Genomic DNA, 24,897 nt, shown 5'->3' on the forward strand with positions numbered 1-24,897 from the left:
AGATCAACCTGCTCCTGCCCTTTTAGTACCCGACTGTTCCCCTCCCCCATGTGGTCCTCACCCCTGCCCACCACCTCGCACCCCACTCCCTGTTAGAAATAGGCACTCTTCTGATTCAGGGCAAGTGAAAAGAGAGCAGATTTCTGACTTTATTCTGTTTATCACCTCGGGCAAGGACAGGCTGGTAAATACAGGCCTTATCTGTGAGTCGCTTTGCTTTACACCAAGGTCCCTTTCTCTCCCCTGTCCTGCCTGACACAGGTTCTCTCTGGACAAGGACACAGGGCTCATCATGCTCATCGCCAAACTGGACTATGAGCTCATCCAGCGCTTCACCTTGACAGTCATTGCCCGGGATGGGGGTGGTGAGGAGACCACAGGCCGGGTCAAGATCAACGTGTTGGACGTCAACGACAACGTGCCCACCTTCCAGAAGGATGCCTATGTGGGGGCCCTGAGGGAGAACGAGCCTTCTGTCACCCAGCTGGTGCGGCTCCGGGTAAGATGCCAGAGCATCCTGCGGTCCCGCCCTCCTCCCATCCTCCCCTCGGCGCCCTCGGCCTGCCCACCGCCCTGTGGAAGCTGCCGCAAGAGAGGCCAGCCTGCCATCCACAAAGAATTCAGCCCCGATTTGCGTCAGGCCTCTGAGCATTCCCTCGTGTCCCTGGCAACCGAGTGGGGCAAGTGTCTGGGTCAGCTTAAATTTCAGGTCACCGTTCAGCAAGGGAATGTCCTCCCCCTCTCCCTTGGCAAGTGGTGAGCAGGATCTCGCAGAAGGACCCCCATCCGGGCCCCTTGGTGGCTGCTTGGAATCTGGAACGGCCCCAGCTAGAAGGAACCAGAGACCATGTCACGGAAGGGGAAACGGGAGGGGAGAGGCAGTCCCCAGAGGCATGAGGAGGCGGTGGGGTAGTAGAGCCAGGACCAGAACTCGGGACCCCACACTCCCAGTGTCCTCCTGCAGTGAGTTCCCCCCACGCAGAGTAACTCTGACCAGAGACTTCTTAATGTCCCCACTCCCCTCCCCCAGTGGGCCCACCCAGACTGAGAGGACCCAGAGCCTCCCTTTAGAACTGGATTCTGAAGCACGCAGGGATGAAGGCAAGGGACCAGGGGTGGGCACGGGGGGATGCAGAGAAGGCAGAACCCACCGACCGTGCCGTCACGCCCCACTCAGCTCCCGGTACACCAGAGTGGTGGGATGGCTTGGAGGCTCTCTCGGAACAGAGACCTCTGAAAAGCAGCTAATTAATTCAGTCACCCCAGAAGACCGTCAAGGGGAAGAGAGATCTCTGACCTCATTCCAGGGCACTCCCTCCACTTTGCGTTCATGCAGTATGCATTTATTTGACACCTACTATGTGCCAAAGATTGTGCCAGATTGTAGGTATGCAGCAGCCATCAAGAAGTGGAAGGTTCCTAGGGCGCCTGGGTGGCTCAGTTGTTAAGCGTCTGCCTTCGGCTCAGGTCATGATCCCAGGGTCCTGGGATCAAGCCCCGCATCAGGGTCCCTGCTCAGTGGGAAGCCTGCTTCTCCCTCTCCCTCTGCCCCTGCTTGTGTTCCCTCTCTCGCTGTCTCTCTCTGTTAAATAAATAAATCTTTAAAAAAAAAAAAAAGAAGTGTACGGTTCCTGCTGGCATGGAGCTGACAGTCTGAGGGAGGCAAGCAAAAACGGAACAGGAAGCCACAGCTAGGTGCAGAGGGACTAATGGGGTGCACAGCGCGGGGCCTACCTGGTCCAGAGGTCAGGGAAGGCCTCTGTGGGTGGGGTGTTCAAGCTGAGACTGAAGGATCTGTGAGATGGTCGTGCCAGGGATGGTGGTGACCCTCTCCATCCCGGGGTAAGACCTGGCCTTCCCTCTTCCCCTTAGGCCTCCAGCTGACCTTCTAGATTCCCACGCTACCTCCACACCCCGACATGAGGTGTGTCTGCTGGGAGCCAGAGGGTGGCCTCCGGCTGAGGGACAAGGAGGGCCTGGATCACCCAAAGCAGGGGATCCCGAGGGGGCCAGTCCTCCCCTCCCGCCCAGCCTCTGAGGGCTCACGGGCCCTGTCTGTACTCTTCCCTCTAGGCAACGGATGAAGACTCCTCTCCCAACAACCAGATCACCTACAGCATCGTCAACGCTTCCGCCTTTGGCAGCTACTTCGACATCAGCGTGTATGAGGGCTACGGAGGTAGGCGTGCTGGGGACGAGGGCCCAGCCCAGGGAGGAGGGGCGGTGGGCCAGAGCAGGGCTGCACCCTCATGCCCCTCTGAGGAGGGGGGTGGCCGTCTGTCTCCTAGACACCCTGGACAACCCAGGGAGCTGGTCCACAGCCCATCAGCGGGGGCGAGTGACACAGGCCTGGCATCGCCCTTCTCTAGGATCAGCTCTGTCTTTCTCTGGGTCTCAGGCCATGGGCAGCCCCTCATCCAATATTACCACAGTCTGCAGGGCTCCTCGTTCTTACCCAGGCTGCCTGGCCAGGTCCATAAGGTAGAGGCTTGTCAGCCACACTTCCCGATGCTCTGGGCCTGCTTCAGCTGCCTCCCAGGCGGTGGCCACTCCCTGCTTGGCTCAGGCACAGTCCCAGACTCTGGACCTTGCCCCGCCAGCCCCCTGTGACTCCTGATCCCCGGAACCCGGGCAGGGGGTAGCAGCAGTAGCCTTCAGCTCCAAGATCTTGAGACCCTGTTGTTTTTCAGATGAGGGGCAACAAAGGCCCAGAGACAGGGAGTGACTTGCCCGAGGTCATACAGCAGAGGGGTCCAATGACACTGGGGTGATCTGACTCTTGGTTGCCTCTGCAGCCTCTTCTTTCAGCACCTCTGTCTCCACACTGAACCCAGCCTCTTTGAATCCCTTGACACTCTCCTCTTAGGGGTCACTGCCATGTCTTTGCAGAGTCTATTCCTTCTGCCAGGAAAACCCTTCCTCCCAGTCTCTTTGTTCTGCCTCCCTTTGGCCTTTAAGCCAATAACCTCTGGCTAGCTTTAAGGGCTCATTTGGACCTCCCCTCTTCTGGGAAGCTTCCCAAATGCTTGAAGATGGGTTAGGTGCCCCCAACGCAGAACAGATGCGCTTTGGGTGACTCTGAGTCCAGCACTCTGTCCTCTTCTTGACTAGACCCTCCCTTAGGTTTTATATTACTAAAGCAATGCTTTTGCTTCCATTTTCCACATAGAAAGTGGTGATTTCATATTGTCGTAATGCCCCGGCAGACCACCTGTGCCCCCCACGCCAGAGCCAATATGCCTTCCCTCCCCAGGCAGGAGCGACCCGTGGGAGAGCTCAGGCATATGCAGTGGTGGGGACAGGAGAGGGGGGCATCTCTCAGCTCCCCCCAAATCCTCCCTCTCCACCTCTGCCTGCCTCTGGCTTTAGGGGTGTCTTCACCACCTTCAAGCAGAGTTCTGCTGAGAGTAAAGTTGGCAACACCTGAGTGTCCTCCCAAGGCTGCTGGACGGGATGGGCATGGAGAGCCCACAGGGTAAAGGGAGGAGGCGAGGGAGGGAAGAAGAGAGAGGAGAAAGGCCATGGGAGGAAACGGGCAGGGCCAGAGGAGACTGAGGAGGGAGCTGCCATCTGCACCCCACTGTTGGCATCACCCCCAGCCGCCCTGAGGCTGGGCAGTAAGTGGGTGAACTCTGTGTGTATCTGGAGGGAGAACTTGGTAAGAGACCAAACTAGAGAGCCTGGGGCATGACCCTGTCCTCCGAGCAGCTTCCAGACTGATGGAGAGTGCCAGATAAGTGGGTGAGACAGACAGACAGATAAGCAGGCAATAGCACCTACTGGGGAAGAGCCTGGGCTCTGGATTCAGACAAACCTAGGCTCAAGTCCCGCCTCTATCAAGGTTCTAGCTGTGTGACTTTGGGCAAGTTATTGAGCCTCTCTGAGCTTGGTTTCCTCACCTGTAAAGCGGTGCTTACATCACCACCAAGATAGTCAACAGCTGCCGTGCTCTCAGCACTGTGCCTCACACGTATCAGGCCGTCAGTAAACCGAAGTCAAGACCGTGAGGCTCCAGGAGTTCAGAGCAAGGGGCGGGGCTGGGGGCGGGGAATGAGGCAGAGCTGGCCAGCCTGGGCCAGCCACACCCTCTCTGCCCGAAGGAGACCCCTGGCCGGATGGGCATCTGAAGTCTGCTTATAGGGGGCCTGGGGCCCTGTTCCTGTCATTTCAGTGATCAGCGTGAGCCGTCCCCTGGATTATGAGCAGATACCCAACGGGCTGATTTACCTGACAGTCATGGCCAAGGACGCTGGCAACCCCCCTCTGAACAGCACTGTCCCTGTCACCATCGAGGTGTTTGTAAGTACCCAGGGGTGCTGGTCTTGCCCTTTCAGGGTAAGGGGTGGTGAGTGCTTCCCAGAGCGTTGGGGACCCTGCCTGAAGCCAGTGGTGCCAGACTATGTCCCTACATCCTCGGCTGTCCCCGTAGCTCTGGGAGTCACCCAGCAGACTGTCCCAAAGGCTGCCCCTCGCAAACTTCTGCCATTGCTGCAGCAGGTAAGCTGCCTCCTAGCTCAGCCGGGGAGGCCAGGCCCTGGAATGCGAGACCCCCACCATCCTGCTCTAACTTCATTAGGGGGCCTCAGGACACCCGCTGATGGGGAACAGGAACTGAGGCTCAAGCAGGAGGAAATGTCATGGGATTCCCTCATTTAGAGCCATACTTTGTGAAGTTCAAGGGAATTACGGGGAGGTCATCCCTCTTGTGTCTCTTCCTCTCTCTATATGCCCCTCTTCCTTTTTTCTTTCCTTTGCCCGCTCCTCTGAAGATCTAAAGGGGCCTGAAACCAAACCACAGCTTGTCTGACATGAATATCAAGCACATGTTAGTGCTCTCCATGTCTGAAATTATCAGTCACTGAATCCATCTCCATGCTGGTTCATTTGCCCCGTGCTCCTCCCCTAGTGATCCCAGGGATGCAGATCATGGTCTGACGCGGCGCCAGTGGGCCTTTCCCCACCAGAGACCTCCCCACTGCGCATGCGCAAGCATGCCCCCCGCCCCCCCATCTCATAAAAGCTGCTGCCTGCCGGAGCGGTTGAATGCATGTTGATGGAAGAGTTAGTGCATTACGGGCTCCAGGAGGATTAGATCAGATTGTCAGGTTAGGAGATACACTGTGATCTGACATACGCTCAGGAAAATCTCTTCTGGAGCAGGCGTGCTGGATGACCTTCCTGTCCCAGATGGCTTCACTAGCAGCGTCTGGGGCTGACCCACACCTGGCTTTGCTAAGGCTCATCCTCTCAACCCAAGGCAGAGCTCCAGGGCCAACTGCCAAGTGGGACGGTCCTTGCTTACTGCATAGGATGCGCTGGCAGTGATGAGGCTGAGGGTGATGGCTTGGGGGGAGCCTGCAGGTGGGCATGCAGGAGCAGGATTTAGGGGTGGCATCAGAGGGTGAGGCTGTGCAGAACCAGCAAAGGGAAAAGCAGAGACTCTGGGGCCCCGCAGGTTTCAGGGAGTGGGAAGAAGCCAGGGGGAGGGGGCAGCTGGGAAAGAGGAGATCCACAGAAGCCTAAACACTCGCTGCTTGCCTTTTATCCACAGCCCCCCACTTTGAAGCACCGAGGTGGGGGGCACCAAAGAGCCAGAATGCATTCCCTGCCAATCGTGACCACGTCTTGGTATTCTTCTCCACGTGGCCCTGACCCTAGCTTACCAATCTTGATTAAACACAGCCCCCAAAGCGCCCCAGTCCTGGTCACGCTCCTAAGCCCGACCGCCCCACCCACCATTTTCAACCAGCTGGTGTTCTCTGCTCGGGCACGGTGACTTTTCCCGTGTGCAGGTGCAGCAGCGGGGCCGGGAGGGATGCAAAGGCGTCTGTGAAACCTGCCCCCTCCTCAGGGAATGGAGGAAGGAACATAGTTTTGGAGGTGTATGGCTTTGAAACCCAACTCTGCCACTCTCTAACTCTATGACCTGGGGTCCTTAACTCTGTCTCTCTGAGCCTCAGTTTCTTCATATGCAAAATGGGGATAATCGTGGTACTGCATCGTGGTATTGTCGTGAGGATTGAGATCACGCAGGTGGCACTTGGCACCTGTAATGTTGGCTGTCATCACAGCTGATAAGACAGACGTGCATACCACTGGCAGCATCCGTGCTCCGGGTTATCTCCAGTCCAAATGAGAGTTCCAGAGAACTCAGCCAGACAGAGAAGAATGCGCTCTCAGTTTGGGGAAAGCGGATGAGGGAGAGGGTGAGAATAGGGGAGGTGTCGGGAAATAAGTTGAGGTGTTCTACACCAGCCCAGGGATGGACAGGCAGAATTGGCCACATGGAAATTAAAACTTCTTGAGCGCCACTAACATGTCAGGTGCTGTCACATTACACAATCTCTCCCAATCCCATTCCACAGATGAGGCAATCTAGCAGGTCCAGGATCCCCAGTGCCTTTCTCACTTTCTGGCTAGTAAGCAGCACTTGAGTTTGCTTCCAGTCCTAGTAAGCTAGGATTTCAGTCCTGACCTGTCTGACTCCTGAGTTCACATCCTTTCCACTACATTCCAAGGCCTGAAGCCTCGGAAATCCCTATCTGCATGCAACTGAGACCAGTACACCTCAAGGTTCATGTGAATCTCCTGGAGAGCTTCTTAAAATGCACATTCTTATTTAGTGAGTCTAAGCAAGGGCTGAGGCTCTGCGTTCCCAACAAGCTCCAGGCAACACTGATGCTTCAGGTCAGCGGACCACACTTTGAGTAGCAAGACCTTCAAAGGTCTGCCCCAGTGGGATCTTAAAACCCAGGGACTGCCCCAAACCTCAGCTTCCCCACCTGTGGCTCAGTTAAGGAACCCAGAAAGAGCCTCTTTCTCCCTTTGCCTCAGCTTCTCCGGGGGGGCCAGAGGGTGGCCAAGGAGCCAAACTAACCTTTCATTTACTGTGAATAAAAGAGCGGTCAGCAGCCTTCGCCTCCCTCCCTGAAACCAGTCAGCAGGGTCTCCGTGTGCAGGGGTGGGTGGTGGCAGGGATCCACTCGGCCTGGAGCTACCTGAGCCCAGCAAATAGGGTCATTTTCAAATTCCCTCAGAGCTGTCCTGCAGCTGAGCAAGGGCCCTACAGTTTCCCCCCGGGCGTGCTCTGGCCCTGACAGCAGGGAAGTGGGGGGTCTGGCAACAAAGACAGGTGCCACCTTGGCTGTGAGTGAACATCCTCTCTCGAGCAGGGCTTTGGGATGGTGTAGTCACGTGTGCCTTTGGGTTGATTTTGCACGTGGGTGATTTTTAAGTAGCTATCACCTGGCTAAGCTGCCTCTTCTGTCCACCAAAGGGATTTTCTCTCAACTTGGTGGGGGGAGGGGAGGAACCCAGCGAAGACAAGAGATGAGAAGCTCATGACAGCGCTTCTGGCACAGATCAGGGCGATGAGGTTCCTGGAGGAAAAAGCGGCGGGCGAGAGGGGCCAGGTGATTCCTTTTCACCCACTGCTTGTTGGTTTTTAATAAAGAAGTCAAACTTGGTTTGTAGATTTCCCATTCGGGGACAATAAGCTTTTGTAGAGGAAGCCGCTGAATTAGAACTAATAGCAAATGCAGTGCCAGGATCCGGGGAAATATCACCGCTAATAAGTTTCTGCCTCGTGCTCTGCCACTGACATTCCCGGCGCCGTCTCGTGCAGCCAAGCAGAAGACTTAAATATATACGGATACGGGGCACTCGCGCCCGCCCCAGGGGGATGCCCAGGCATGCTGCTGGGGCCCTGGACGTCAGGCAAGTCTTCACACCACCGGTTCTCTGAGGCGGGGTGGGGGGTGGGCAGCTGGTGCACAGCCCAGAGTCTGGGGACAGGCTGGGGAAGAAGAGCAGCATTCCTTTCTGGGCACCTGCAGTCCGCAGTCTGGCAGGATGAGATTCTCGAAAGTTCCAAGACCAACATCTCGACAGTTCCAAGCTGTCATGCCTCCCTCTCTTTCATTGCCACTCAGCTATAAGTGATGCCAGCAAAGGGGGCTTCTATGGCAGTCTTCCTCTCAAAGAGCTCCCAGGTCCGTGAGGCAGGAGGCCCTGTAGGAGCACGTGCCATGAACACTGCAGCCTGGAGGCTCCCCAGAGGCTGCTACCCCCAGGGCTCCCAGGGGAAGGGAAGAGGCTCTGAGTCAGGGGGTCAGTGGGGCTTCCTCCAAGAGGTGAACAGGAAGAAATTCATGTTGAATGATTACAAAAAGCAGTGGGTGAGGACCAGAGTCTTAAAGGGTGTAGGAATCGCCCCAAGCATGGAAGAGGGAGACAGAGGAGCGGGGGGAGCAGGAGGAGGCCGAGGCTGTGCCTCTTCAACCCCTCGGCCTGCACCAGCCCCTGGCCACTGTCCCTCTGAGCTGGTCTCCGGTGGAGGCTGGGCAAGGCGAGAACCGGAGGTGGTAGGCTCTGGGCCAGGGTTTGCCCCGGTGGGTAGAGGAGCCCCTGTTCTTATATGTACAGAGGAGCCTGGAATTCAGGCTCTGAGAGCCAGGAACTTCAGGGCAGGGTGTTCCTTTCTCCCTTCACTTTTGGCGGGGAGGGTCCTAGAACCTTCCACCGTCGTCTTGGCGGAGCTGGGAGGGAAGTTCCGAGTGGGCACCCCCAGCATGGAGGATGCTGAGCTGAGCAGAACAGGAGTAAGCTTGGAGCTGCACTGGAAGACCAACGGGAGAGAGGGAAGCTGGGAGTAATAGGCAGCTCCACCTGCTGCCTTCCTTCTCCATCTTCGTGGCCCTTACGTGTCTCTCCAAGGCCTGTCCTCCCTCCCCGAACTGTAGCCCAGCCAGGGGAGCATCCGTCTCCCCCCCGGGACACCCCACCCGGCTCTGGTTGTACATCCAGGCCAAAGCTCCTCCGTGCCAGCCACACTGAGCCTCCCCTTGGACAGCTGACCGGCCCTGATGGCCTCCCTGGCTTTGACAACCTGTCTGTTTCCCTTCCATCCAGGATGAGAACGACAACCCGCCCACCTTCAGCAAGCCTGCCTACTTCGTCTCGGTGGTGGAGAACATCATGGCAGGTACGGGCCCGGGCGGGGGAGGCTGTGAAGGCAGGAAGCCAGCAGACACACCCATGACAAGTCCCGTTATCTGCCAGCCAGCGGCTGTTTACGGAGCACCTACTATGTGCAGGCGCTATGCTGGGTACTTGGTCCCCAGTCTCCTAGCTGCAGTCTAGCAGGGAGAGAACAGTCAGCCATCAGTAATGGAACGACCTTGATTAAGCGAGCATGTACAGAGGGACTGAATCATGGTGCTGTGATGCCAGGGTGGCCTATGTTCCTAAGTGAGAACGTCTCTCGGCCGTGTCTCTGGTGGCAGGGCCCAGCTTGCAGACCCGGGACCACCAGCTCCACATTCGGGTTCCTGGGGACCCGCTCTGTTCTTGGGGCAGGCTGACAGCTCCCCCTTACATCCAGGGTGGACTATTCTGGTGGGGAAAACCCCCCCAATCAGGAAGAGTTGCTGCATCTGGAGGGTGACCTTCTGTGGCACCATGGGGCCTTCTCAGGAGAGTCTCCAGATACCTTCCTGGTTCTGATGACTTCCTGGGTGGGTTCCAGGCTATGCCCAGCCCACACTTCCCTGTCCTAGTCAGGCATCCCCTGGAGAGGATCAGCACTGAAGCAACCCCTTGCATTCCCCATCGTCCCCACGGCCTCTGCTTAGGAGAGGCCTTCACCATGGCACTTAATCCTCTTCCACTTTGCACTTGGATAAAGGGTGTGTCAAGGCCCATGTACCTGTCACCCTGCTCAGGGTAAGACTGAGAGTTGGAGGCCTCACACTCCCTGGAAGGGGCCAGAAAGACCTGCCTGTCTCACAGCCCCCTGCCTGGCCCCTACTACCCCTGGGACTCTTGATTCTTCCACACAATAATAACCCCCATCTGTGGCTCAGTGAGAGCTACCATGAGCCTGCAGCCTGCATGCTTTTCCCTGGGATCTTCACCAACAACCCCACAAGCTGGCTTTCTAGATAGACCCATTTTACAGAGGAAGAAGCTGAGGCTTAGTGGCCAGAGGTCCCCTGGGATTCCAGCCTGGGTGCCATGAGTCTACAAGTCCACCCATTGAATCTCCTCAGTGTGGCCATTAGGTGGCAGTGGGAGACAGGAGGTGGTTGGAGCCACAGCCCAGCAGACGTGGCCTCGGACAAGCGGCTCTCAGGGTCTCTGGCGAGGGCCAGTGCAAAGGCTGGTCCCCTGACCCAGGGTTTCACAGAGATGGACATGAAAGTGAGGGCCTTAACTAGACATTAAAGAGAAAATAAAAACCCTTATAAATTCTCCCTTGTGAACAAGATGAAACAAGACCAAAATTGAATACAATAAATGTGGAATAATTTAATATAGGGCTTCATTTCTTTTTGACTCAAAGTCAAAGCTGGTCAATCTGAGTGTATTTTCTCTGGTGAGCAGCCAGAGAGAGGTAGGGGAGAGCAGTGGTATGCTCTTGGGGTGCGGGGGGGCAAGAGCGGCGGGTGTAATCCACCCCAGGCTCCGGGACCCCCCCCCCATGGAGCCTTGTCCCCACGCAGCCCTGGGAGCTCTGGTGGTTGAGCCCACTCTCATCCCTGGGTGTCCCAGTGGCAGGCTTCCTGCCTCCTGAAGGCTGGTCAGCAGGAGGTACCAGGTCCTGCTCCCAGGGCCTGGAGCTGTGAGCCTAGGGTGAGCATTCCCCCCATTTGTCTCCCGGAAGGAGCCACAGTGCTGTTCCTGAATGCCACAGACCTGGACCGCTCCCGGGAGTATGGTCAGGAGTCCATCATCTACTCCTTAGAGGGCTCCTCCCAGTTTCGGATCAACGCCCGCTCAGGTGAGCCCCATGGTCCCTGTCCTCCGGGCCTCAGGCCGACTCCCCATGCCCAGCCCAGGACCTGCCCCTGAGCCAAGTTCTCCCTTCCTTTCCCAGGAAGCCCTCATCTGGAGCATGCCAGCTTTGAGCATCTGGTTTCACCCCTGACATATGAACTTGAGTGTGATTAGTGATCTTAACCCCCCCAAAAAATTGGAACATGAATGTATCCACAAAGGATGTCTTTCAACGGTGAAGAGCCCTGTTATGTTTCAAATGTGTTCCATTTTACAAACAGCGGGCTAACTTACCACCCTGTGGGGGATCTCTTTTCTCAAGCCTCCATGTCCCCCTCCCTCGGCTGCTGACCTGTTTCTTGAACCCTGGCTCCTCCTTTTAACACAGCATGTGCCTTGGGTTCCCCCCTGCAAAATGAGGATGGTCGTGTTAGATCTAGGTGGAGTGTGGATCACATGAGTTGTTACAGGGAGCACTCCTAGAGTAGTCCCTGGCACACAGCAAGGGCTAACACAGTGACGTCTTCCTCATCATTCTCTTTGGTCTTTTCACCCAGGGGCCCCCAGCCCCGACCCCCTACTCAGTCCATGAAGCTCTCAGCTTTCTTCCCCCTTCTCCACGTGCCTCCCTTCAGATCTTTCTCCCTCGAAGCTGGGAGGAAAGGGGGAGGACAAAAGCAATAGGAGACCCCAGGTCAGAAGCTGGGAAGGAATAGGAGGCCCCTGGACATTCATTCATATCCTCATTCGATGTCAGTGGGGGCCTGCTCTCCGCCAGGGGCTGGGTGCTGGGGCACAGGATGGAATTAGACATGGCTGCCCTCATGGGGTTCCCAGGCTACTTAGTGGGCATGCAAGGCTCCCCACTTCTAAATACCCGTTTCTGTATTAGATAAGGGCACTGAAGGTACCAAGCTGGCCAACCCTGAGATCTCAGGGGCTCAACACAACAGAAATTCTGACTCACCCAGCAATCCAATGCCATGTTCAGTGGACAGCCTTGAGCATGGCGATTCTGGGACCCAGGCACCTTCCATGTTGTGGCTCCAAGGTCACTGCAGAGGGGAAGAGCACCTGGCATGCTGTCTAAGGAGATGTGTATGGGCCAGGACTGGAGGTGACATGCATTACTTCTGCCCACATCCTCTTGGCCAGAAGCAGGCAATAGCCCCACATCTAGATGGAAGGCAGCCTGGGGAGGTCGTTTCTGGCCTGACAGCCCCTTTGCAGCAGGCATTCTAGCCTGGGAAAGAGAGCAGGGGTCTGATGGACACTGGCCAGCCCTGCTGCAAGTGGCTGCGGGGAGACATTAAATCTTCCTGTGACCCATGCACCCCACCATCCAAGTCTGCCTTCAGGCTTTCTTTATCCCCTTTTCCTGGAAGCGAGGGGAGCAGACGGTACTGACATGTACAAGGCTAGACCTGTCCAGGGCCGTCCTGGGCCTCTTACTCCACCTCTGACGCAATGGGGGTCTTCCTCCCTGCTTGCAGGAGCATCTGCCCCCAGTGAGTCTGCATTTCCAGGGGGCTCAGAATAATATAATTCACGAGCATTAGCCAGGTGCTCAGACGAGCATCATGCCCGTTTATCACCTCCACCACTCTGAGGCAGGTACTAGCATCACCCTTATTTTCCAGATGGCGAAATTGGGGCATAGGACAGGTTAAGTAATTTGACCGAGGACTTGGAGAGCCTGAACTTCTGACTCCGGAGCCCAGACTTTAAGTGCTACATTATATAAGCCACGTTAGAGCCGCACGTTACCACCCACATGTGGTGATGGGCACGCTGACCTTTCAGCACCCGGCTGCCTCCCCAGCCAGGGACCACATCTCCACCCTGGGGCCTTTAATAATGACATGGACATTTTCTTGCTGCCTTAACACAGCTCCTTCAGCCATGAAGGTGTAAGTGTTTTCCTCTGAGCTCCTCGGTCAAATTAGCCAGGCCCACTCCACAAAGGTGGCCTTAATTGGATCTAATTTCCCAGACAGGAGGAGCCATCTATCATGCAGACAAGTTCATGTTTAAAACTTTTTAGAGATTAATTTCTTCCTTGCCCTGCCAATTAATTGACACCGCCCCAGCAAGGAACATGGCCTGGTGGGCCAACCTTTGCCGGTCTTTTGTTTCTGTCCTTAGCGCCTTCCCTGCCCTGTCCCCACCCCCAGCTCCCCGCTCAGTCCTGCATAGGTCAGAGGACAGGCCAGAGTGGCAGGGAGGGAAATGTGAGACCATCTGGCCCAGCTCCCTTATTTTATGGTAGAATAAACCAAGCACAGAGAAGTTGAGTAACTTGTCTCATGGGGCACAGCTCAGGCAAGGGGGATAAAAAACAAACAAAAAAAAAATGGATGGTATACAGTCCCCGCCTTGGGGAATTCTCATAGTCTGGAGAAGGCAATAAGCATTTCCTGTGTGCTGGGAGCTTTACCTATAGCTCTGTTAATTATTGAATCCTCCCAAGAGTTCTGGTTGGAAAGCATACTAATCTCCATTTTACAGATGAGAAAATTGAGGCTCAAAGAAATTAAGTAACTTTTCCAAGGCCAAACATGTAGAAAGGGCCATAATCGGAATTCGGATCTGGGCCTCACTGTCCTCGAAGCATAGCTCTCTGCCATGGCCCAGGTCAGAGGTAAACGGCCTACCTACCACCATGTGCGGAGGCTAGCAGGGACCAGTTTACACCTGCTCCTGAGAGCCAAGTTCAAGCATCTCCTCCATTCCTGGTTCCAGGCCATCAAGTCAGCAGCTTACAGTGGCCCTGATGGGAGTATTTACACCATGAAAATCAGCAAATGCTTTTCTTTCTTTCTTTCTTTCTTTCTTTCTTTCTTTCTTTCTTTCTTTCTTTCTTTCTTTCTTTCTTTCTTTTTCTTTCTTTCTTTCTTTTTCTTTCTTTCTTTCTTTTTCTCTTTCTTTCTTTTTCTCTTTCTTTCTTTTTCTCTTTCTTTCTTTTTCTCTTTCTTTCTTTTTCTTTCTTTCTTTTCTTTCTTTCTTCCTTCCTTCCTTCCTTCCTTCCTTCCTTCCTTTCTGCCTGCTTTGGGGAACCAGTTATCAAACAGTGGCATACCACTCCATATGTGACCAGGGTGACCTCTGTGTTTCAGTTACACCAAAATACAAAGAAAAGCCCCAAAACAGGCAGATAAGTGGTCAGTTTTAAATGTTTGTAGTTAACGGAATAACTCGTTTATACACTAAAAAAATCCTCAAGGCAATAGAATCATGTTACAAGGTCACTTATTTTATGACTATTATCAATGCTTTATGGGTTGACTTGTCCAATAATGAGTCACCAGTGTGAACGTGTGTAAAACACATCATCCATTTCCGTGTCGTCCCTGTTTTTCTGTGACTATCTGAATAAACAGTGCCAGGCACTGTTCTAAGCCTTCTGTGATGTCCACCAAATTAATCCCTGACAGCCCTCTGAGGTAGTTCCTATTACTTTTCCCTTTTTGACCAGATGAGGAAACTGAGGCACAGAGGATTGAAGTAACAAGTCTCAAGTGACAGCGCCAGTAAGATCATGTCACAAGTCTAAAAATGAGGTCTTTTGTGACCGAGCTTGAGGCCAGGGGTGCTCCCGCCCCATTCCCCAGCCCCTAACCCCATCCTCCGCCTAGATTGTCCCACATGCAAAAAGACTTCCCTATCAGGGGGTTATGTTGCCACCTCAGAGGTTCCGGTTCCCGGGGCATGGGTGCTCCCCCCCAACCCCTACGAGCACCATCCCACACCCCCAGCACATGCACACACGCTGCCAGATCATGTAAATATCCCTCACTCTCTCCTTCTTTCCCTGCTCTCTCCCTGGCCTACCCCATCCCTCCGTCCCACAGGCGAAATCACCACCACCTCCCTGCTTGACCGTGAGACCAAGTCTGAATACATCCTCATCGTGAGAGCCGTGGACGGGGGTGTGGGCCACAACCAGAAAACTGGCATTGCCACTGTGAGTGCCCACCCCTCCCCCGCCCCCTGCTCCCCACCTGCTGCCCAGGAGCTGCCCCCTGGCCCATCTGCAGGTCGAACCTGTGTCCTGATGCATTGGGAGTGGGGGGAGGGTGGCAGATACCAACTCACTGTCAGCCAAGGTCAGCCCTGGGGCCACTGCAGCGAGGGGGAAGAAGGGCATTCCCACCAGGGACGTGGGGGACTCAGGAGGGACAAATGTTCCTCCCCTGTCCCCGAAAGACCGGCTGGGCAAATGGCAGAAGGATGAGCTCCAGAGGCCCCTCCCTCGGGGCTCCTACAAGGAGCAGGTATTCCTGCCAGAAAGAGTGGCTCTGATCAGGAAGCAGGGCCTTAACCCTGGTGCTGAGAAACGATGCCTAGGTTTCCCTACCAGGAGTAAGTAGGATCCATCAAGGCCCAGAACCCCCATCCAAGCTCTTGCCATCCCACCAAGGTGCCTCAGATATAGGAAGCTAGAGAAGGGACATCTGAGGGTCCTGACTGAGCTCTGGGCTGCAGAAGAGACCGGGGGGTGGGGGGCAGTGAGAAGCAGGAAGCCCCCCTATGGGAGAGGAAGTAGAAAGACCCACTGACAGGTCCCTCTAGCCACCTCCCCTCCTTGATCCTACTTGCTTTCTCTGGCTCTCCCTCAGGAGCCCTCCCCGACCTCTCTGCCTGGCCCTCACCCTATCCACAGCAGCTGTCCCCCATCCCAGTTGTCCCCCATCCTTGCCCGGCCAGAGGGGTGGGGGTCTGTATTGCTTGGCCAGGGACTTGGCAGAAAAATCCCCAGAACCCCATTCCATCCTGGGAGGCTGCTAATAGGATTCTGAGCCCTATAAATAATTTACCTGGGTGGCAGGTGAGCAGGGAAATTGCTTGGCTCATAGCCGAGACTGACGGAATCTCAAGGGATCCTACCAGATCCCCGACCCTGTCCATCCCCTTCCGCCAAGCCTGGGACGGCTGAGAGATGTCCCCCATTACAGGAAGAATTTCAGGGGTCATTGCATTCATCCCTCTCCTTCCTGATGGGACAGCACCTAAATGCTCTTCTCCTGGAGGGACCTGGCTCCCTCCTGTGCTAGAAAGCCCAGGCCCTGCCCCAAGGCCTCCAAAGTGGGTGGAGCCCGTGGAATTCCTGCTGAGATGCCCCTCAGGCCCCTGAGTGTGCCCTCTCGTGGGCCCCGTCCCTGCACCGCTCAGCCAGACACCTCCCTCTCTGCTCCTCGTGGCCCCGCAGGTAAACATCACCCTCCTGGACATCAACGACAACCACCCCACCTGGAAGGACGCCCCCTACTACATCAACCTGGTGGAGATGACCCCTCCAGACTCCGACGTGACCACAGTGAGTGGTGGTGGGACAGCAGAATTCCAGGCTGCCCTTCTCAGGGTGTCTGCCATTCCTTCGTGAGCCCTATGGGCCGGCACATGTGGGACCGACGGACTTCCTGTTTCCCTCTGAGCCAGCCCACGGAGCAGACTTCCAGAAGCTCTCTTGCGTGGTGGAAGGTAGTCAGAGGCTGGGGGAAAGCCGTCACCCGGCCTCAGAGGCAGTGGGCTTCTTCGGGCTTTGTCAAAGGGAGCACAGACAGCCCAGGGACAGTGCCCAGGCAGCTAGGGCTGGTTCAGCTAGAAACCACACTTGCTGAGACCCCAGGACTCTGTCTGTGCCCAGAGGAGTGCCCTCACCCTCCCCTAGCAAGGCGCCGGCCGCCTCCTCAAGTCACACAATGTAGGCTCTGTCCCCCCACCTTTCCTTCACCGCTTCTGTTCCCGACAGGTTGGCCCCAGTGGGGTATTTGAAGTTCACCCAGGGATTTTTCTGGCCTGGAATATTCCAGGTTTGCCTAGGCCCCTGTATGCGCTGCGTGCAGGGATATGACTCAGAGTGGGGAGCAGGGGAGACGTGGCCAAAGTCTCAGGAGTCTAGACTGGAGCCAGCATCCTGGGGAAGATGAGGAAAGCCAGGATTGAGCACCCCACTTGATCAGCTCTGGGGTTCACATTTGTTGGGTCATCTCCTCCCCTCACCCTTGTGCACCATTTGGCTTCATTTGAGGTGGTTTATCCCCAGGGTCCAGCCCCATAGCCACTCAGCTCAGCATGACAGACGTGAACCTGATAGTTCGTGGTAACCCCACGTGCCTCAGGCGCTGCCCGAGGCCTTCTGAATTCTCTCTCACCCTCATAGTGATCTCACGGGGCAGGTGGACTCATGGCTCCTGTCGTACTCTGGAGGAAACTGGGTCTTGGAGTTTGAGGGGTCTGCCCAGGGTCCCAGAGCTAATAAGAGGTGGTGTCAGGACTTGAACCCAGGTCTGTCTGACTTGAAAACTACCTGGCCCAGCCCTCCATCTCTGCTGGTTCAAGGTGCCCTGGCAGGTGGCTCAGGTCTTGAGTAACTGGAGAACGTGGGTGGGATGGGAGAAGGGAGGGAAAATTTCACATCCAGCAGTCCAGGAAGGCTGCCCCACCCTGGTGAGGCCCAGCCTCCCCACCCCACCCCTCACCAACCACAGCCAGTAGGGACAGAGTCTAGAAGGCGCAGATGTCAGCCTTGAAGGAAGCTTCCTGTCCTCCTTTCCCTATCTGAATGGCTCTCAACTGGTGGGTGGGTCCCCCTCCCAGAGATTCCAATAGGGCCTGGGTCAGGGATCTGGAATCTCCCCTTTTTTTTTTTTTTTTTATTTATTCATTTGAGACACAGAGATACAGAGAGAGAGAGAGAGAGAGAGAGCATGAGCAGGGAGAGAGGCTGAGGGAGAAGCAGGCTCCCCGCTGAGCCAGGAGCCCGATGGAGGGCTCGATCCCAGGACCCTGGGATCATGACCTGAGCCGAAGGCAGACGCTTAACCATCTGAGCCACCCAGGTGCCCCTGGAATCTCCCTTTTTTGAAGGCCCTGTGGGAGGATTCTTTCAAGCAAAGGGCCGGGTGTGGAAACCACTACTTTAGGCCAGTTCCTCAGCTCTCTCTAGGGCTCGAGATCCTGTGGGTACTCTCTGCTGCCATCTCGTGGGCACTTGGGCTCTAGCCAAGACAACTCCAACCTGGGACCCCAAAAGAGCCTTCCTCGGAGCACCTGTCTGGTCAATTCCTACCTTTGCTTTATGTCTCTGCGAAAATCCTCCCCGGGGGAACTGAGGGGCAAGTGAGACAGGTGTCCCTGGGAGAAAGTGGCTGCATTGGACACCAGCCAGGGGAGGCCATTTTTGAAGAATCCACCTGCCAAAGAGGTTTACTGGACTGGGACTGCACTTGGCCTTGGGCAGTTCCCAGGATCTGGTCCCCAGTGGTCCTCTCCGGGTCTCCAGACTTCCTCACAGCCTTCTGAGACATTAGCAGGTGTGGACAACGGATCGGAGGCCTGCTATCCAGGGCCGCGTCACTCTCCAGGAACCTCAGCAGACCTTCAGTGGGCACCTGCTATGTGTGCCAGGCCCCATGCTCACCAAGCTCGGGAGTACAGAGAGCAGCAAGGCTCCCCTCCATGTTCAGGGGGCTTTCTGTCACTTTTCTGCTTGAACCCACCACTGGTTCCCATTTCACCCTGTGTTAAAGCCACAGTTCTTACTGGACGGACCTGCCCCAGCTTTACCTTTGGGGAGACGGACATGTGAACCCACTGCTCAGTAAGGGCTTGGCATGGCCGTTCCTCCCCTGGTGTGAGGCGGCTCCAGGGCGGGGACCCCCAAGTGTTTCGGTGTCTGAGCCCTGAAAACAAAATATCATGACTCAGAAGTTCAAACAGAAAAGGGTGAAGTCAGAATTAGAACTTGTTATATCAAACATCTACCAAATATATTATGACAGTTAGTGTTTGAAAAAATTTCATTGCATTTAAGGACAAGTTGTAGGTTAGATTTTCTAGAATTCTTAAGAATTTTCGGAATTCTCTGGAATTCCCAGGTATGTGTGATGGTGGCCAGGAAACTAGAAATCAAGAAGCTCGTACATTAGTACAATTTGTCATGGCAAAATAATTTTAAAAGGAATAGTCATAAAATCCGGTTAAATTTTATGGCTCGTAGGCATTTATATGTGGGTACTGTGTAATACCACTGGGGGCTCTGTGAGACCTTCTAAGGCCACAAGGTGGCCCTGGGTGAGGTGGGGGCTGTGGCTGAGATGGAGAAAGGGAGTTCGGGGCAGGGGCCGGGGGCAGCTGACCCAGAGGTGATGTTAGGGAGGAGGCCGTGTTTGCAGAGGGGCTGCCCACCTCCTGACACCTGTCCCACCACCCTTCCCACACTCAGTCCCCCCACCACGCACGCTGGCCTCTCAGCCTCCCGAACCCAGTAAACCCTTCCTCTCCTCAGAGCCTCCGCACAGCCCTTCCCTCCCCCGCCCTGCAGAGCATTCCTCTCCCTCTACCCCCCACCCCTGCTTTTCCCAGAGTTGCCTCTTTCTCCTCTACCTGTCCCAGTCTAAAATGCCGCTTCCCCGAAGAGGCCCTCCCTGACCACCCTGCCTAATGTAGTTCTGCCCACTCTCTACACTGTTTCTTCCGGAGCTGATCCCACATCTGTGTTTTATTTCTTTATTAGGTTGCTACCTTACTCAGAGGCAGTGTAGCTTAGTGATTAAGCGGGCAGCCTCTGGTCCCAAAATGTCTAGGGTCTAACCCTGGCCACATTCCTTACCAGCTCTGTGACCTTTGGCAAGTCACCTCACCTTTCTGTGCTCCAATCTTCTTATCTAGAAAATGGGGCTAGTAAGAGTCCCCACCTGATAGAGTTGTGGTCCCTACTTAATGAGCCACATGGTAAGTGGTAGATTCATGGTAGCTCTTCTCACCACACCTCTGCTGGAATCATACCCGTCTTGTCTGCTGTTGAACCCCAGTGCCCAGCACGGTGTCAGGTGCATTGTAAGAATTCAACCATTGGCAAATGCTAGTTGTTGAGGGACTTGTTCACCTTTCTTCCCCACTTTACCTGCCGCACCCCCCCCACCAGCTCTGCCAGGTCCGGCTGGGTCTTCCTTGTCAGAGAGAGGTCAGGGTGTGTGCCCCACAGCTCTCCCAAATGCCAATGACTTTGAGAGCCGTGCGTAGACAAGCACGTGCCTGCATCCCGGCACACGGCCAACTGTCCCGGCATGTGCTTCGGCATGCACGTCCGTGCGCCCAGGGTGTGCACCTGCCCCGGCATGAGCTTGCACCTTGGCCCTTTTCAATTTGCAAGTGAGGTTTTTGGCTCAACCCTCCCTCATGGCTCCTGTAGGCTCCTTCAAGGACCTGGCTGATGGGCATTGATTTAGAGCCTTTCAAAGCCCTCCAGCAAAATAAGAGAGGGGAGAGGGAGAGAATTATTCCCCGTCAGGCCAGGAGAAAAACGACAGTGTGACATGGGAAATGGAGAGGGAAAGTGGTGAGACTCTACACAGCCTCCCCCACCCCTGCCAGGGAGTGGGCCAAGAGGCAGAAGCCAGGGCCCAGCCCCCACCCAGGCTCCCTTGGAAGCAGCCACCCCAGGCACGCTGGGGCACTTGCACTCAGGGGCAGGAAGAGGAGAGGAGAAGCCCCCAAAACCCCCACGTAAAATTGATCTCCGCACCTTCAGCAACAAGCTGCTAGCCTGGAACAGGTCATTTAACTGCTCTGTGCCTCGGTTTCCCCATCTGGAAAAATGGGGATAAAAACCCTCCTCCTATAGAGAGAAGCACTGTAGAAATGCAAGGCTTGTTGGTCTCCTTTGTCTGTCAGCAGAATGACTTTGCCAGGCTGAAGTGACCCCTGGCTTGCCTAAGAGCCCTGCCTCCTGTTGTCAATGCAGGGGTCCCCTTTACAGAGGCTGGGGAAACTGAGGTGACCTGCCCCATAGCACAGCGAGGGCCCCTCGGGCCTTCCCCCCACCCCTGCCCCCTGGTGCAGCCAGGTGCACCCACTCCCCTCCTACCTGTCTGAAGCAGAAGGAGGCCCTGCGGGGCTCAGGGTCCAGTGCCAGCACAGGCCTCTCACCCTGGCCACTCCAGACCCTGGGGCAAGATGGGGGCCCTCAGCCAGGGCAGCCCATTTGTCTGTTCTGGTCTGGTGGCCCCGGAGACACCTCCGGCTGGGGACTAAGCCAGAGGAGGGACAGATTCTGCTGCCAAAGCACAAAAGGCCCCACATCCAGTAAGATGAAGGAGCTGACGAGGCCAGGCTGTCATTGCCGAGCGTCCTGGAGTTAAGAATGACACTGTCCTGATGCGGCCCTGGGGACTGCGGTCACCACCCCCCTCCCATTGATCTTGTCCACCTCTGGTGCCCCAGGGACCTCTACCATACAGGGCAGAGGATGAGCTCAGGGGTGCGTACTGCTACTGTCCTGGGACCCTGGGAGGTCTCCAGGGTGGGAGCTGTCTCAGCCTCAAAGCTCGTGCTGTGTGACCCTGAGCCCGGCCAATGCCTCCCTGAGCTCTGCTTTCTCCTTGGGGAAGGCAGATGCTAGAGAGGTTTTCCCCAAAGCAGAAGATTGGCAGGCATGGGGTTGGGGAGAGAATGGGTTATGGGGGTCGCCCTGGGTTAGGAGGGCACTCAGGTTGATCCCTTCATGGGGTGAGGCTTACAAGTGGGGAACCAAGTGGCGGGCCTAGAGAGCTAAAGGCCCTCCCCCTTCTCAGGCAGGGAGACTCAGCCCCCTCTGTCCTCCAGCCTCCCCCTCCTGCAGCCCCAAAACACCGCTAAACTGGGTGGCTTGTCCATGGCTCCCTTCCCCCACCCTGTCATTCCTGGTGTCCCAGAAGCCTAATTCTTTTCAAATTGCCTCACAAAAAGTCCAAAGGAAGGAAGAGAAGGTTTGAGGAGGAGGATCCAGTTCCCCAAATCCAGGGTTTCAGATTCTTCCCAAAGGTTCAGCCTCTTCAGCCCTTCCCAGCCTCCCGTAGAATTCCTAGTCCCCAAAGAATTCCATGATCATGGACCTCCTGGGCACCCCCTGCTCCCCCGAAAGCCCATGAACGTGTTACCCCCACATGTCTGGAAAGCAGTGACACAAAGATGTGCGAGCAGCCTGGCCTGCTGGCTGCTAGTGTGGGTTCCAGAGGGACCCAGGGCCACTTTGGGCTAAGAGACCTTGGGAGCCTCGCTGAGCCTCATGTGTGAAATGCACATAATTGTAGACCTCCTCCTCATGGGGCTGTGCTCACGGTACTTGTCCTTACAGAGGGCCTGGCATGTATGAGATACAGAGAGCTTCCCATAGACTGGTGTGTGTGCCAAGTGTTGCTTCTAGAAATAGAAGGCTGGGGCTTAAGTGGGGAAAGGGACTGGCCTAGGGTAAAACTGAGTGAGTGAAGAAGCCGAGGAGCTCAACACTTCCCCTGCCAACCCATCTTGTGAACTTCCTGCCTCCCATCCCCCATGAGACCCCCTACTGGAGCCGGGAGGGAAGGGGGAAGGGAGGGAGGGACACAGGTGTGAGCTCAGACATCCCCAGGCAGGCAGTGCGGGGCACAGAGATGCCCTCCCCCGGCTGGGCTCAGTGGAGGATGGGCTCCCTCCTGGGCAGGTGGTGGCCGTGGACCCGGACCTGGGGGAGAACGGCACCCTGGTGTACAGCATCCAGCCACCCAACAAGTTCTACAGCCTCAACAACCGCACAGGCAAGATCCGCACCACCCACGTCATGCTGGATCGGGAGAACCCCGACCCCCACGAGGCGGAGCTGATGCGCAAGATTATCATCTCTGTCGCTGACTGTATGTGCCCCCCGCAGCCCCGCACACCTTGGCGGTGGCCCCTGACTTGTCCTCCCTGGGTCCTGAGGCCTGGGTACAGCAGGGCTGTGTCGTGATTGCTAAGAATGGGGTAACACCCACTTGCCAGTTGTGAGCCCCGCAGAGTACCCTCAGGGGGTGGCAGTGGCTGGGGGTGCAAGGCCTGGGCTGCTCCCTGGAGGGACCCCTGGGATGGAAATGTCACTGAGCCTGCCTCCCTCTCCCCCCTCCCCTTTCTCCCTGTCCCTGTCTCTTTTGCACCCCTCTTTCCATCTCCCTGGCACCCCTAGGTGGCAGCCCCCCTCTGAGAGCCACCAGCAGTGCCACGGTGTTTGTGAACCTCTTGGACCTCAATGACAACGACCCCACTTTTCAGAACCTGCCTTTCGTGGCTGAGGTGCTGGAAGGCACTCCGGCCGGGGTCTCTGTCTACCAGGTGAGTTTCCCTTTCCTGGCCTGAGCTCCTGGTCTGTCTCCCTCACCTCGTCTCACCCAGCCAGCAGGTGGGCAGAGGCGGCCCTGGGTGCCTAGCCTCATGCTGAACACTTTGCAGTGGTGAGGCAGGGGATGCCAGCCGAGACCACCAGACAGGACATACCGGGCTTGGAGAGCTAGTGCTCTGAGAGATGTAATGGAAGGCTTCCTGGAGGAGGAGGAGGGGCTTGAGCTGGGTCTTAAATGACAGGTGGATTTGGAGAGGTGGAGGGAAAGCACCAAGGAAGATGACAGAATCCTGGGAAGCCAAGTCAAACAGGTCCTGGTTATGGAGGTCTGGCCCAAGACTCTCAACACCGCAAGCCTGTAGCTGGTTCTAGAACACAGAGAAGGTTGATGGGTGTCGCCCAGGCACCCTGTCTCCATGGGCAGGCCACTCTCCCATCAGCCCCAATGAGCTCCACACAGTAGCGGGGGGGGGGGGCGGTACTCTCCCCACTTGGCAGGAGACTTAAAGAGACTTGTGGCCAAGAAGAGGTAGGGCCTGATCTTGAACCCAGCCCCTCTGCCTCCCACTCCATCACCCTCTGTCAAGAAGGCCCTGAAGGGGCTCATTCAGGAAGGATGATGCCCTTTTAGGAACGCTGGAAGGCCCTCGTGATTAAGAGCATGGGCTTTGGAGTGCACCCAATGTGAGTGTGGGTCCCAACTCCTCCACTTGTGTGCTATGTGACCTACAGCAAACAACCTCACTGGGCCTCAGTTTTCTCACCTGTGAAATGGGGCTCATACTAGTACCTGCCTGGCTGTGCTGCGGGGATTCAGTCAGACACGCGTGTCCAGCAAGCTGGCACTTGGACTGCGGGAGATCCACGGTGGCCGATGTGCTCGTCGTCAGGGGTCTGTTGTGAGGGGTTACACCTGAGACACAGCGGGATCCAGTGGCAAAGGGCCAGCCTGATCCCACCCAAAGAAAACAGGTTGCTTGTCAGGATACCACAGTGGGTAACCTTGGTGATGCCCTGCAGGCCTGCTGTGCCTCAGTTTCTTCATCTGTGAGAGGAGATGAGTAGTGGTCTTTGAAGGTCCTAGGGCGCAATCTCGCTAGCAGGACATTCTCCCAAATGCCCAGCAGGGGGAGCTGCGATCCAGGGAACGGCAGCCAGTCCCTGAGGAGCAGCCCCCAAATAGGAGGGGGCAGGTGGGTGAGAGAGCCAATGAGCGCCGCCCAGAGCCCGATCTCCGGGGGCGCACAGACAGTGCAGACAGCACAGCTTCTGAGTTCACAGAGGAACTGGCTCAGGCATGAAAAGGTGGTTGAAGGAGCTGGAGCATTTATTTTGGGAACTGTCCTCAGATACAGGAAGAGGGTTCTGACAGGAGCGGTGCGTTCCCCGGCGCCCCCTACAACCTGGACAAATAGTGATTTCCGTTGGATGGGTGGAAGAACTTTCTCCAGGAATTAGAGCTGTATGCAGATAAATGAGAAGTAGTGAGCCCCCCATCCTGGAAAGCATTCAAGTTGAGAGGACACCCTCTTGTCCTGCTTGTTGATGTGAGTTAGACTAGATGACCTTGATGTCTTTCACTCTTGAGAGTCTTGGCTTAATCCAAAGCTTTTATTTGAATTGTTATTCACATTTCCTCAAAGGTCTCGAATCTTCTGTGAAACTTTCAATATATCAGAGTCTTGAGTCAGGAGAACTCTCCTCGGGACTAGAGATGCAGACGGGAATAGTGTAGGGGTTTAGAGGATGTTTGCCTGCCTACACGTGGCCTCAAAAGACGGTTTCAAAATAATAATCAAATCATCAGGTGACTTAAACACTGCACCTTTCCACCATCTTGTTGTTGTCTGAGAAAGCAGGGGAGAGCGCTGTTGATTGTTTTATGTAGTGGAGCTTCGCATGGTCCAAGGGCCCTTGGAGCGGTCACCGCTGCTTCAAGCCAGCAGCCAGGAAACCTGCTAGAACACGATGCGGTTCGGAGTCCCGAGCCAGCCAGGATCCATGGC

The 24,897-nt window shown here is 55.9% G+C and overlaps 1 protein-coding gene across 1 annotated transcript in view; it reads left to right on the forward strand.

Annotated features, from left to right (window-relative positions):
- The window catches only part of CDH23 (cadherin related 23), a 359,724-nt gene that overhangs the window by 230,597 nt on the left and 104,230 nt on the right, over window positions 1–24,897 (forward strand). The window contains 9 exon segments of the mRNA XM_032423932.1: window positions 262–499; window positions 2,074–2,179; window positions 4,172–4,299; window positions 8,911–8,983; window positions 10,664–10,780; window positions 14,628–14,740; window positions 15,986–16,093; window positions 22,241–22,430; window positions 22,739–22,884. Of these exon segments, the coding sequence (XP_032279823.1) occupies window positions 262–499; window positions 2,074–2,179; window positions 4,172–4,299; window positions 8,911–8,983; window positions 10,664–10,780; window positions 14,628–14,740; window positions 15,986–16,093; window positions 22,241–22,430; window positions 22,739–22,884 (1,219 nt within the window).

This window comes from Phoca vitulina, unplaced genomic scaffold (assembly GCF_004348235.1).
Source record: "Phoca vitulina isolate PV1807 unplaced genomic scaffold, GSC_HSeal_1.0 scaffold29, whole genome shotgun sequence".
Classification (NCBI taxonomy): domain Eukaryota; kingdom Metazoa; phylum Chordata; class Mammalia; order Carnivora; family Phocidae; genus Phoca; species Phoca vitulina.